The 17,335-nt window shown below is 42.2% G+C and overlaps 1 protein-coding gene across 1 annotated transcript in view; it reads left to right on the top strand.

Annotated features, from left to right (window-relative positions):
- The first annotated feature begins 4,360 nt into the window (after nucleotides 1-4,360).
- LOC135520566 (POU domain, class 2, transcription factor 2-like) overlaps nucleotides 4,361-17,335 on the top strand; it is a 30,547-nt gene continuing 17,572 nt past the window's right edge. The window contains 1 exon segment of the mRNA XM_064946212.1: nucleotides 4,361-4,466. Coding sequence (XP_064802284.1) covers nucleotides 4,412-4,466 — 55 coding nt within the window. The 5' untranslated portion in view covers nucleotides 4,361-4,411.

The raw sequence follows: 17,335 nt of genomic DNA, 5'->3' as shown, positions 1-17,335 counted from the left end.
GAGTACAAAAGGGAAAATAAATAAACATAAATATGGGTTGTATTTACAATGGTGTTTGTTCTTCACTGGTTGCCCTTTTCTCTCTCTCTCTCTCTCTCTCTCTCTCTCTCTCTCTCTCTCTCTCTCTCGCCCCCCTCTCTCTCTCTCTCTCTCTCTCTCTCAATCCGGTCTCCCTCCTTCCTGCATTTGTCTTTCTCTTTCTTTCTCTCCCTCATCCCTCTCTCCCTCCTGCGTTCCCTGGGGAGGTCAGTAATAATGGTAGTGATGGAGTGAGAGAGGGAGGTGCGATTATTGTCTTGTCGGGAGTCAGACGAATCGATCGGCCCAGAAATATGAGGCGCGAGAAAGAGCCGCTGTGTCAGATACAATAACCACCAGCTCCCAGGGGCTTAGAACAACACACACACACACGCACACACACACACACACACACACACACACACACACACACACACACACACACACACACACACACACACACACACACACACACACACACACACACACACACACACACACACACACACACACACACGTACACTAACCAAACACACATTTCATACACTGACGCAAACACACATTTCTATATACAGACAAAAACACAAGCATACATACAGTATATACACACACACAACGGCATCCTCTCTCTCTTTCATTAACACACAGATGGATATATACTTGTCTCTCTGAGAGAACCGACAGGCAGACAGAATGAGCATATGACTTGATATCAGATTTACAGTTACATTTCTTTATTCATACATTTTCCTCCACACACAGACAAGGACATGACCATAAAATCTCTCACACACCGCTCACACACGCATGTATAAACAGAAGTCAACACACGCGCACACACACACCGAGACCTTTTGCTGCTGTTGCCTGGCAACGTGTGTCCAATCAAGGTGCAGAGCAGTGTCCAGTGATGTCAGAGCTGCTGCTGACCAGCAGAGAGAGAGGGAGAGAGAGAGGGAGAGAGAGAGGTTGTTAATGTATGTTGTGTACATGTGGATGCATATGTGTTAAATAGAAAGAGGAGAGAGATAGAGGAGGGCCTGGTGAAGGTGAAAGAGGAGGCGAGAGATAGAGGAGGGCCTGGTGAAGGTGAAAGAGGAGGAGAGAGATAGAGGAGGGCCTGGTGAAGGTGAAAGAGGAGGCGAGAGATAGAGGGGGGCCTGGTGAAGGTGAAAGAGGAGGCGAGAGATAGAGGAGGGCCTGGTGAAGGTGAAAGAGGAGGCAAGAGATAGAGGAGGGCCTGGTGAAGGTGAAAGAGGAGGAGAGAGATAGAGGAGGGCCTGGGGAAGGTGAAAGAGGAGAGAGATAGAGGAGGGCCTGGTAAAGGTGAAAGAGGAGGAGAGAGATAGAGGAGGGCCTGGGGAAGGTGAAAAAGGAGGAGAGAGATAGAGGAGGGCCGGGTGAAGGTGAAAGAGGAGGCGAGAGATAGAGGGGTGCCTGGTGAAGGTGAAAGAGGAGGCGAGAGATAGAGGAGGGCCTGGTGAAGGTGAAAGAGGAGGTGAGAGATAGAGGAGGGCCTGGTGAAGGTGAAAGAGGAGGAGAGAGATAGAGGAGGGCCTGGTGAAGGTGAAAGAGGAGGAGAGAGATAGAGGAGGGCCTGGTGAAGGTGAAAGAGGAGGAGAGAGATAGAGGAGGGCCGGGTGAAGGTGAAAGAGGAGGCGAGAGATAGAGGGGTGCCTGGTGAAGGTGAAAGAGGAGGCGAGAGATAGAGGAGGGCCTGGTGAAAGTGAAAGAGGAGGTGAGAGATAGAGGAGGGCCTGGAGAAGGTGAAAGAGGAGGAGAGAGATAGAGGAGGGCCTGGTGAAGGTGAAAGAGGAGGAGAGAGATAGAGGAGGGCCTGGTGAAGGTGAAAGAGGAGGTGAGAGATAGAGGAGGGCCTGGTGAACGCACACGCACACGCACACACACACAGTGGTCAGACAAACACACATTGTTGGTCCAACACCAGTGTAAAGATGATGATGTGTGTATCTGCTCTGGGCTCCCCTCTTTACCTCCCTCCCCCTCCTTCCCTCCTTCCCTCCTCCCCTCCCATTCCCTCCCTCCTCCCCCTGCCCTCCCTCTCTCTCTATCTCTTTACCTCCCTCCCCCTCCTTCCCTCCTTCCCTCCTCCCCTCCCATTCCCTCCCCCTGCCCTCCCTCTCTCTCTATCTCTTTACCTCTCTCCCCCTCCATCCCTCCTTTCCTCTCTCTTTATCTCTTTACCTCTCTCCCCCTCCCTCCCTCCCTCCCTCCTCCCCTCCCCTCCCTCTCTCAGTGACAGCAGGGTGATTGATGTTACTCAGAAGGCCCCAGCCTCCCCATCCCCCTCCCTGGGGTCCCACTATCAGATTGTTAGTGTGTGTGTGTGTGTGTGTGTGTGTGTGTGTGTGTGTGTGTGTGTGTGTGTGTGTGTGTGTGTGTGTGTGTGTGTGTGATTTTTTTTCTTTTTCTGTGTATGTGTTTTTATTCCGTATTAAAATATATATAGTTAAATCGATACAATTATTAATCAAGTACAGCAGTGTGTTTCTGAAATTCCATGAAAGGATTTCTTTATTTGATGTTGTATGTCATTGTATTGGTTCCTAATCATTATGTTATTATGTAATGTCTGTGATATTATGTTGCCCAAATAAGGGTGTCTTACCCCAGCATCCTCAGATTACCCATAATGGAGTGTCGCTGGGTCTGGTTGTCATGGTAACCAAGGCTTAGACCTCCTCAAAGGCAGGAAGGACCCCCTTGTCCCTGGACATGACACACACACACACACACACGGGAGAGGGGGGATGGTGGTAGTAGGGCCACGGCCAAATCCAGGCTGCCCAGACGACCTCTGACCCATAGACACACCCCCTCCCCACACGCAGTCTGTCACTGTCTCTGGACAACCATGACTGCTGGGGTCACCACCTTCTAACACACACACACACACACACACGCAAACTTGAGAGCTCTCCTTTCAATATTTTTTGAATTAGTGGAGAGAGAGAGAGAGAGAGAGAGAGAGAGAGAGAGAGAGAGAGAGAGAGAGAGAGAGAGAGAGAGAGAGAGAGAGAATGGGGGGTCCAGTTCCCTCTCCTGGGCCTTGGATGGATGCTGTCTGCATCTGTAAGTGGAATTGATTGCCAATACTGCCACCATGTGGCTAACTCGTGCTACTTCAGAGAAACCCATATTTCCACTGTGGTAGTGAACTCAAGCTGGTTGGTCAGCGATAGTGCTGCACTTACTCAATTTTTCCTCCTTTTGAGGAGTGGGGGTGAGAGGGGTAGTGGTTTATGGGGATGTTGTGATGGCTCACATCTCCCGCCTCATGTGACAGTGAACAAAGTCTGAGTAGGTAGAACCAACAAAAGTGGCAATATAATGAAAACTGTTGAGCATGTGGATTAAATGTTTTGTAACACTTGACTTAAAGTCGACAGCAGGTATAATGCTATAGCACTTGTTATAAGCATGTATGAGCCCAGTCTTATTGTATGGCATATGATGGGTTAAGTTTCTAACTGGCCTGGTAGTTTGGTCTCCTGAGTGGCGCAGCGGTCTAAGGTTTGATTCCAGGCTGTATCACAACCGGCTGTGATTGGGAGTCCCATAGGGCGGCGCACAATTGGCACAGCGTCGTCTGGGTTTGGCCGGAGCAGACCGTCATTGTAAATAAGAACTTGTTCCTAACTGACTGGTTAAATAAAGGTTAATAAAAGTAGTGCGCTGGAAAACCTTTAAATCTCAGCTAGATATCTCTTACAGTGTGTTGACTAGAGGTAAACTGGCAGATCATTTAGCTGATTTTAACCTAAAAAGGCTTGATACAAGTGGGGTAAGATACATAATATTTTTTCATCTTACCAAGGTAAATTATCTTAGTGTGGCAGACCATTTCTCCTACTTTAACCTACAAAAAGGCTCGAAACAAAAAATAAATTTTCTGGGTGAGCGATATCAACTCAAAACATTTTCACTTACTTATCTCAATACAATACTAAGGAATCTAGGTAGAATATCATTTTTCTGCAGTGTGACTGCAGTAGTCAGCCATAAGGTTGTTTTCTCTGAGCTGTGAGTGACAGTTTCCAGACACCCTGTCACTTTCCACTGATCGTCTTCCCCCTCTTCTTTCTCCTCCTCTATTTCTTAGATCTCACCCTCTCCCACTCTTTAACCTCGCGTGTCCCCCTTTCTCTTTCTGACCCCACTTCCTACTCTTCTTTTGTTTACTTCCTCTTCTCTTTCTCTCTCTCTGTAAGGATGTGGGGAGGGGTGGGGCATGTGTGGGGGCGTGGACAACAAGAGGGAGAATGATTTTTATCACTCCTCCATTGGGTGAGAGAGAGAGAGACAGAGAGAGAGAGAGAGAGAGAGACAGAGACAGTTAGAGAAAGAAGGGGACTCAGACACTCAGACAGATATGACCAAGACGGCAGCTCTAGCAACCATGGACTTCTGCAATATGTGGGTAGAAGGTGAGTGTCTGTGCCTCTCCCTGCCTTCATTAGCACGGCCCAATTAAGCTCGCCGTGTGTGTGTTTGTGTGTGTTTGTGTGTGTGTGTGTGTTTGTCTGTGTGTGTGTGTGTGTATCTGGGCTGAGCCAATTGATTAGCACCACCGGGTCTAACGAGCATGGCTAATTAGAGCACATCAAAGAGAGGGAGATGGATGGAGGGAGGAGAGGGGAGGAGAGGATGGAGGTGTGGATGTCTGTCGCAGGCAGAGAGAAAGGTCAGACGCGTCTCTCCAGGGTGGACAGGGATGCAGTGTGTGTGTGTGTGTGTGTGTGTGTGTGTGTGTGTGTGTGTGTGTGTGTGTGTGTGTGTGTGTGTGTGTGTGTGTGTGTGTGTGTGTGTGTGTGTGTGTGTGTGTGGGTGGGTGGGTGGGTGTGTGTGTTTTCTGTACAAGTATTTGCTATCTGTTTAAACAGAGAACCTAAAGGTACACTTTAGTTATGTGTCCTACATAACGGCATTAGAAGTGGTCTTTAGCCTATATATATATTGTCACATTTTAATGTCAAATTAAGAGATGATGGAGAAATAGTTTCTCAAAAATACATTCACAGGAAATGATTCATCAATAACAGAAAAACCTATCGACAAATATCAATAGTATTACTGCATGTCATGAATAATCAGGTATAGATAACATCACAGTGAACCATTTACGGTATGTGCGTGCGTATCCATTTGATGGGAATGATTCATGCGATGAAGCACCTTGTCACTTCTCACATCGACGTGGACAGTGATGAATAGGGCTTTTTAAAATCAACCCCCCTGTACATTCCTGTGACCAGACCACGGTGACGGGATGACGCATCATATTATGGTGTCCATGTAGTACAGTATCACCGCTGGATAGAGAATGAGGTTACTCAGGTGAATAGTTGACATGAGGGGTGAGCTGCAGTGTCTCATCTATGCCTTGAATTGCACACAGACAACACAGTTGATTGTCAGTATTCATTGTGAATACACCAGTCATAATGTTAGGGTTTCAGTTTGCAGTTTGTTAACTGACAGGATTATCACACAACACTACTGACCTGCCACAGATTTACAGACAGTTGTAGTCCAATGACTCTACATTTTTTTTCATTGAATGATTTCATAGCAATAGTGAAATATGAAAGGAAAGTTTAAACGTTTCATCAGTAGACTTCATTTCCTAGACCCCCCTTGGCACCAGAGTGATCTACTTCAGCAGGAAGTGAAGGTTCAGTTGAGGTCAGTTTCACCCAAAATACCCCTGGGAGAACACACCATAGAAACAGAATGCATAGAACATGTAATGGCAAGGCATATCATGCTGTGCACTATGCAACTGTATACATTTACATTTAAGTCATTTAGCAGACGCTCTTATCCAGAGCGACTTACAAATTGCTATACAGCAGTATACAGTACAGTTTGTGAGACTGGGCGGCAGGTATCCTAGTGGTTAGAGCATTGGGCCAGTAACCGAAAGGTTGCTCGATTGAATCCCTGAGCTGACAAGGTAAAAATCGTTCTGCCCCTGAACAAGGCAGTTAACCCACTGTTCCCTGGTAGGCCGTCATTGTAAAAAATAATTTGTTCTTAACTGATTTGCCTAGTTAAATAAAGGTTCAATAGAAAATAGACATCCATTTCTATGGTACATACATACACCTATTCATTAGGTAGTGGTAAGGCTTCTGAGAATAGCTTGTCTTGTTCCAACGGCAACGAGAGGAGAGACGAGAAAGACTGACACGTATCAGTAGTTATGTGTCTTACAGTGGGGCAGTTAAAATGGCAGTTTGATGGAATCACAGAGAATGTTGCCAGTGCTGCAATAGTACTATATTATGGGCCTACTGAGCCGTTCCTTATGTATCAGAGTAAAGGTGTATCTAAACCACCACCAGAACACTTCAGATACTGCAGTTTTGTCAGTGTCACATGATAGTATTATTATGTTAGTATTATTACAGCACCTATAGATAGATTGACTGTGTGTGTGTGTGTGTGTGTGTGTGTGTGTGTGTGTGTGTGTGTGTGTGCATGCGTGCGTGCGTGCGTGCGTGCGGCGCGTGCGTGTGTGTGTGCGTGCGTGCGTGCATGAAAGTAGGGTGGCAGGTAGCCTAGCGGTTAAGTGCGTTGGGTCAGTAACACAAAGGTCGCTGGTTCAAATCTGCAAGCACTTAACTCTAATTTCTGTTATAACGTGCTCTGGATAAGAGGGTCTGGTAAATTACTAAAATGTCAGTCTGTGTGTTGTGTGACAGTGTAACATTGAGTGAGAAAGCATTAGAGTAATATTAATAGTCTCATTGACAGTAAGTGTTGGGTTTAGCACTCAAGATGGTGTGAGCTATAGGGGAAGTAGAGGGGGGAAGTGAGAGAGACATACAACACCATGATAAACTAGCATTACCAGGCTACTGTATATTAACTACTACCCTCACTACATACCACTAACACTGTATATACACTACTACCCTCACTATATACCTCTAACACTGTATATACACTACTACCCTCACTATATAACACTAACACTGTATATACACTACTACCCTCACTATATACCAATAACACTGTATATACACGACTACCCTCACTACATACCACTAACACTGTATATACACTACTACCCTCACTACATACCACTAACACTGTATATACACTACTACCCTCACTATATACCACTAACACTGTATATACACTACTACCCTCACTATATACCAATAACACTGTATATACACTACTACCCTCACCATATACCACTAACACTGTATATACACTACTACCCTCACCATATACCAATAACACTGTATATACACTACTACCCTCACCATATACCAATAACACTGTATATACACTACTACCCTCACCATATACCAATAACACTGTATATACACTACTACCCTCACCACATACCACTAACACTGTATATACACTACTACCCTCACTATATACCACTAACACTGTATATACACTACTACCCTCACTACATACCACTAACACTGTATATACACTACTACCCTCACTATATACCACTAACACTGTATATACACTACTACCCTCACTATATACCACTAACACTGTATATACACTACTACCCTCACCATATACCAATAACACTGTATATACACTACTACCCTCACCATATACCAATAACACTGTATATACACTACTACCCTCACTATATACCAATAACACTGTACATACACTACTACCCTCACCATATACCAATAACACTGTATATACACTACTACCTTCACTATATACCAATAACACTGTATATACACTACTACTTTCACTATATACCAATAACACTGTATATACACTACTACCCTCACTATATACCAATAACACTGTATATACACTACTACTTTCACGATATACCACTAACACTGTATATACACTACTACCCTCACCATATACCAATAACACTGTATATACACTACTACCCTCACTATATACCAATAACACTGTATATACACTACTACCCTCACTATATACCACTAACACTGTATATACACTACGACCCTCACTATATACCAATAACACTGTATATACACTACTACCTTCACTATATACCACTAACACTGTATATACACTACTACCCTCACTATATACCAATAACACTGTATATACACTACTACCCTCACTATATAAAACTAACACTGTATATACACTACTACCCTCACCATATACCACTAACACTGTATATACACTACTACCCTCACTATATACCAATAACACTGTATATACACTACTACCTTCACTATATACCACTAACACTATATATACACTACTACCCTCACTATATACCAATAACACTGTATATACACTACTACCCTCACTATATACCAATAACACTGTATATACACTACTACTTTCACGATATACCACTAACACTGTATATACACTACTACCCTCACTATATACCACTAACACTGTATATACACTACTACCCTCACTATATACCAATAACACTGTATATACACTACTACCCTCACCATATACCACTAACACTGTATATACACTACTACCCTCACCATATACCAATAACACTGTATATACACTACTACCCTCACCATATACCAATAACACTGTATATACACTACTACCCTCACCATATACCAATAACACTGTATATACACTACTACCCTCACCACATACCACTAACACTGTATATACACTACTACCCTCACTATATACCACTAACACTGTATATACACTACTACCCTCACTACATACCACTAACACTGTATATACACTACTACCCTCACTATATACCACTAACACTGTATATACACTACTACCCTCACTATATACCACTAACACTGTATATACACTACTACCCTCACTATATACCACTAACACTGTATATACACTACTACCCTCACCATATACCAATAACACTGTATATACACTACTACCCTCACCATATACCAATAACACTGTATATACACTACTACCCTCACTATATACCAATAACACTGTACATACACTACTACCCTCACCATATACCAATAACACTGTATATACACTACTACCTTCACTATATACCAATAACACTGTATATACACTACTACTTTCACTATATACCAATAACACTGTATATACACTACTACCCTCACTATATACCAATAACACTGTATATACACTACTACTTTCACGATATACCACTAACACTGTATATACACTACTACCCTCACCATATACCAATAACACTGTATATACACTACTACCCTCACTATATACCAATAACACTGTATATACACTACTACCCTCACTATATACCACTAACACTGTATATACACTACGACCCTCACTATATACCAATAACACTGTATATACACTACTACCTTCACTATATACCACTAACACTGTATATACACTACTACCCTCACTATATACCAATAACACTGTATATACACTACTACCCTCACTATATAAAACTAACACTGTATATACACTACTACCCTCACCATATACCACTAACACTGTATATACACTACTACCCTCACTATATACCAATAACACTGTATATACACTACTACCTTCACTATATACCACTAACACTATATATACACTACTACCCTCACTATATACCAATAACACTGTATATACACTACTACCCTCACTATATACCAATAACACTGTATATACACTACTACTTTCACGATATACCACTAACACTGTATATACACTACTACCCTCACCATATACCAATAACACTGTATATACACTACTACCCTCACCATATACCAATAACACTGTATATACACTACTACCCTCACCATATACCAATAACACTGTATATACACTACTACCTTCACTATATACCAATAACACTGAATATACACTACTACCCTCACGATATACCACTAACACTGTATATACACTACTACTTTCACGATATACCACTAACACTGTATATACACTACGACCCTCACTATATACCAATAACACTGTATATACACTACTACCTTCACTATATACCACTAACACTGTATATACACTACTACCCTCACTATATACCAATAACACTGTATATACACTACTACCCTCACTATATACCACTAACACTGTATATACACTACTACCCTCACCATATACCACTAACACTGTATATACACTACTACCCTCACTATATACCAATAACACTGTATATACACTACTACCTTCACTATATACCACTAACACTATATATACACTACTACCCTCACTATATACCAATAACACTGTATATACACTACTACCCTCACTATATACCAATAACACTGTATATACACTACTACTTTCACGATATACCACTAACACTGTATATACACTACGACCCTCACTATATACCAATAACACTGTATATACACTACTACCCTCACTGCATACCACTAACCCTGTCTTCCCACACAACATTACATACCACTAACACTGTATATACACTACTACCCTCACTACATACCACTAACACTGTATATACACTACTACCCTCACTACATACCATTAACACTGTATATACACTACTACCCTCACTACATACCACTAACACTGTATATACACTACTACCCTCACTGCATACCACTAACCCGGTCTTCCCACACAACACTGTCTTCTCACACTACATATCACTAACACTGTCTTCCCACACTAACACTGTCTTCCTACACTACATATCACTAACACTATCTTCCCACACTACATATCACTAACACTGTCTTCCCACACTACACTTCATATCACTAACACTGTCTTCCCACACTACACTTCATATCACTAACACTGTCTTTCCACACTACACTACATATCACTAACACTGTCTTCCCACACTACACTACATATCACTAACACTGTCTTCCCACACTACATATCACTAACACTGTCTTCCCACACGACACTACATACCACGAACACTGTCTTCCCTCACCACACTACATACCACTAACACTGTCTTCCCACACTACATATAGCTAACATTGTCTTCCCACACGACATATCACTAAAACTATCTTCCCACACTACACTTCATACCACAAAGACTGTTTTCCCACATTACACTACATACCACTAACACTGTCTTCCCACACTACACTACATACCACGAACACTGTCTTCCCTCACTACACTACATACCACTAACACTGTCTTCCCACATTACACTACATACCACTAACACTGTCTTCCCACATTACACTACATACCACTAACACTGTCTTCCCACACTACACTACATATCACTAACACTGTCTTCCCACACGACACTACATACCACGAACACTGTCTTCCCTCACCACACTACATACCACTAACACTGTCTTCCCACACTACATATAGCTAACATTGTCTTCCCACACGACATATCACTAAAACTATCTTCCCACACTACACTTCATACCACTAACACTGTCTTCCCACACTACACTACATATCACTAACACTGTCTTCCCACAATACACTACATATAACTAACACTGTCTTCCTACACTACACTACATATCACTAACACTGTCTTCCTACACTACACTACATATCACTAACACTGTCTTTCCACACTACACTACATACCACGAACACTGTCTTCCCACACCACACTACATATCACGAACACTGTCTTCCCACACTACACTACATATCACTAACACTGTCTTCCCACACTACACTACATACCACAAACACTGTCTTCCCACATCACACTACATATCACTAACACTGTCTTCCTACACTACACTACATATCACTAACACTGTCTTCCTACACTACACTACATATCACTAACACTGTCTTCCTACACTACACTTCATATCACTAACACTATCTTTCCACACTACACTACATACCACTAACACTATCTTCCCACATCACACTACATACCACTAACACTATCTTCCCACACCACACTACATATCACTAACACTGTCTTCCTACACTACATATCACCAACACTGTCTTCCCACACAACACCATATATCACTAACCCTGTCTTCCCACACTGCACTACATATCACTAACACTGTCTTCCCACACTTCATATCACTAACACTGTCTTCCCACACTACATATCACTAACACTGTCTTCCCACACTACACTGCATATTACTAACACTGTCTTCCCACACTACATATCACTAACACTGTCTTCCCACACTACACTACATATCACTAACCCTGTCTTCCTACACTACATATCACTAACACTGTCTTCCCACATCACACTACATATCACTAACACTGTCTTCCCACATCACACTACATATCACTAGCACTATCTTCCCACACTACACTACATACCACTAACACTATCTTCCCACACTACAACACATATCACTAACACTATCTTCCCACACTACACTACATACCACAAACACTATCTTCCCACACGACATATCACTAACACTGTCTTCCCATACTACACTACATATCACTAACACTGTCTTCCCAAACTACACTACATACCACTAACACTGTCTTCCCACACTACATATCACTAACACTGTCTTCCCATACTACACTACATACCACTAACAGTGTCTTCCCACACTACACTACATACCACAAACACTGTCGTCCCACACAACACTACATACCACTAACACTGTCTTCCCACACTACACTACATACCATGAACACTGTCTTCCCTCACTACACTACATACCACTAACACTCTCTTCCCACATTACACTACATACCACTAACACTGTCTTCCCACCCTACACTACATACCACTAACACTATCTTCCCACACTACACTACATATCACTAACACTATCTTCCCACACTACACTACATACCACTAACACTATCGTCCCACATTACACTACATATCACGAACACTATCTTCCTACACTACACTACATACCACTAACACTATCTTCCCACACTACATATCACTAACACTGTCTTCCCATACTACACTACATATCACTAACACTATCTTTCCACACTACACTACATACCACTAACACTATCTTCCCACACAACACTACATATCACTAACACTGTCTTCCTACACTACACATCACCAACACTGTCTTCCCACACAACACCATATATCACTAACCCTGTCTTCCCACACTGCACTACATATCACTAACACTGTCTTACCACAATACATATCACTAACACTGTCTTCCCACACTACACTGCATATTACTAACACTGTCTTCCAACACTACATATCACTAACACTGTCTTCCCACACTACATATCACTAACACTGTCTTCCCATACTACACTACATATCACTAACACTATCTTTCCACACTACACTACATACCACTAACACTATCTTCCCACACTACACTACATACCACTAACACTATCTTCCCACACCACACTACATATCACGAACACTATCTTCCCACATGACACTACATATCACTAACACTGTCTTCCCACACTACATATCACTAACACTGTCTTCCCACACGACACTACATACCACGAACACTGTCTTCCCTCACCACACTACATACCACTAACACTGTCTTCCCACACTACACTACATATCACTAACACTGCCTTCCCACACTACATATCACGAACACTGTCTTCCCACACTACACTACATATCACAAACACTGTCTTCCCACACTACACTACATTTCACTAACACTGTCTTCCTACACTACACTATATATCACTAACACTGTCTTCCCACACTACACTACATTCCACAAACACTGTCTTCCCACATCACACTACATATCACTAACACTGTCTTCCCACATTACACTACATATCACTAACAGTGTCTTCCCACACTACACTACATGCCACAAACACTGTCTTCCCACACAACACTACATACCACTAACACTGTCTTCCCACACTACACTACATACCACGAACACTGTCTTCCCTCACTACACTACATACCACTAACACTGTCTTCCCACATTACACTACATACCACTAACACTGTCTTCCCACATTACACTACATACCACTAACACTGTCTTCCCACACTACACTACATATCACTAACACTGTCTTCCCACACGACACTACATACCACGAACACTGTCTTCCCTCACCACACTACATACCACTAACACTGTCTTCCCACACTACATATAGCTAACATTGTCTTCCCACACGACATATCACTAAAACTCTCTTCCCACACTACACTTCATACCACAAAGACTGTCTTCCCACATTACACTACATATCACTAACACTGTCTTCCCACACTACACTACATATCACTAACACTGTCTTCCCACACGACACTACATATCACTAACACTATCTTTCCACACTACACTACATACCACTAACACTATCTTCCCACACCACACTACATATCACTAACACTGTCTTCCCACACTACATATCACTAACACTGTCTTCCCACACTCCATATCACTAACCCTGTCTTCCCACACTACATATCACTAACACTGTCTTCCCACACTCCATATCACTAACACTTTATTCCCACACTACACTACATACCACGAACACTGTCTTCCCACACTACACTACATATCACTAACACTATCTTCCCACACTGCATATCACTAACACTGTCTTCCCATACTACACTGCATATCACTAACACTATCTTTCCACACTACACTACATACCACTAACACTATCTTTCCACACTATACTACATACCACTAACACTATCTTCCCACACCACACTACATATCACTAACACTGTCTTCCTACACTACATATCACTAACACTGTCTTCCCACACGACACTACACATCACTAACGCTGTCTTCCCACACTACATATCACTAACATTGTCTTCCCACACTACACTACATACCACTAACACTGTCTTCCCACACTACAATAAATTTCACGAACACTGTCTTCACACATTACACTACATATCACTAACACTGTCTTCCCACACTACATATCACTAACACTGTCTTCCCACACGACACTACACATCACTAACGCTGTCTTCCCACACTACATATCACTAACATTGTCTTCCCACACTACACTACATACCACTAACATTGTCTTCCCACACTACATACCACTAACACTGTCTTCCCACACTACAATACATTTCACGAACACTGTCTTCACACATTACACTACATATCACTAACACTGTCTTCCCACACTTCGTATCACTAACACTGTCTTCCCACATTACACTACATATCACAAACACTGTCTTCCCACATTACACTACGTATCACAAACACTGTCTTCCCACACTACACTGCATATCACTGACACTGTCTTCCCACATTACACTACATACCACGAACACTGTCTTCCCACATTACACGACATATCACTAACCCTGTCTTCCCACACGACACTACACATCACTAACGCTGTCTTCCCACACTACATATCACTAACATTGTCTTCCCACACTACACTACATACCACTAACACTGTCTTCCCACACTACAATAAATTTCACGAACACTGTCTTCACACATTACACTACATATCACTAACACTGTCTTCCCACACTACATATCACAAACACTGTCTTCCCACATTACACGACATATCACTAACACTGTCTTCCCACACTACACTACATACCACTAACACTATCTTCCCACACAACACCACATACCACTAACACTGTCTTCCCACACTTCGTATCACTAACACTATCTTCCCACATTACACTACATATCACAAACACTGTCTTCCCACACTACACTACATATCACTGACACTGTCTTCCCACATTACACTACATATCACCAACACTGTCTTCCCACATTACACTACAGATCACAAACACTGTCTTCCCACACTACATATCACAAACACTGTCTTCCCACATTACACTACATATCGCTAACGCTGTCTTCCCACACTTAATACCACTAACACTGTCTTCCCACACTACAATAAATTTCACTAACACTGTCTTCACACATTACACGAAATATCACTAACACTGTCTTCCCACACTACATATCACAAACACTGTCTTCCCACATTACACTACATATCACAAACACTGTCTTCCCACACTACATATCACTAACATTGTCTTCCCACACTACACTACATACCACTAACACTGTCTTCCCACACTACAATACATTTCACTAACACTGTCTTCACACATTACACTACATATCACTAACACTGTCTTCCCACACTACATATCACTAACCCTGTCTTCCCACACTACACTACATTTCACTAACACTGTCTTCACACATTACACTACACATCACTAACACTGTCTTCCCACACTCCATATCACTAACCCTGTCTTCCTACACTACATATCACTAACACTGTCTTCCCACACTACATATCACTAACCCTGTCTTCCCACACTACAATACATTTCACTAACACTGTCTTCACACATTACACTACACATCACTAACACTGTCTTCCCACACTCCATATCACTAACCCTGTCTTCCTACACTACATATCACTAACACTGTCTTCCCACACTCCATATCACTAACACTATATTCCCACACTACACTACATACCACGAACACTGTCTTCCCACACTACACTACATATCACTAACACTATCTTCCCACACTACACTCCATATCACTAACACTATATTCCCACACTACACCACATACCTCTAACACTGTCTTCCCACACTTCGTATCACTAACACTGTCTTCCCACATTACACTACATATCACAAACACTGTCTTCCCACACTACACTACATATCACTGACACTGTCTTCCCACATTACACTACATATCACCAACACTGTCTTCCCACATTACACTACAGATGACAAACACTGTCTTCCCACACTACATATCACAAACACTGTCTTCCCACATTACACTACATATCGCTAACGCTGTCTTCCCACACTACATACCACTAACACTGTCTTCCCACACTACAATAAATTTCACTAACACTGTCTTCACACATTACACTACATATCACTAACACTGTCTTCCCACACTACATATCACAAACACTGTCTTCCCACATTACACTACATATCACAAACACTGTCTTCCCACACTACATATCACTAACATTGTCTTCCCACACTACACTACATACCACTAACACTGTCTTCCCACACTACAATAAATTTCACTAACACTGTCTTCACACATTACACTAAATATCACTAACACTGTCTTCCCACACTACATATCACAAACACTGTCTTCCCACATTACACTACATATCACAAACACTGTCTTCCCACACTACATATCACTAACATTGTCTTCCCACACTACACTACATACCACTAACACTGTCTTCCCACACTACAATACATTTCACTAACACTGTCTTCACACATTACACTACATATCACTAACCCTGTCTTCCCACACTACATATCACTAACACTGTCTTCCCACACTCCATATCACTAACCCTGTCTTCCCACACTACATAT

The sequence above is a fragment of the Oncorhynchus masou genome, chromosome 29 (assembly GCF_036934945.1).
Source record: "Oncorhynchus masou masou isolate Uvic2021 chromosome 29, UVic_Omas_1.1, whole genome shotgun sequence".
Classification (NCBI taxonomy): Eukaryota; Metazoa; Chordata; class Actinopteri; order Salmoniformes; family Salmonidae; genus Oncorhynchus; species Oncorhynchus masou.
The sequence above is the reverse complement of the archived record's forward strand: the minus strand, read 5'-3'. Positions and strand labels throughout refer to the sequence as shown.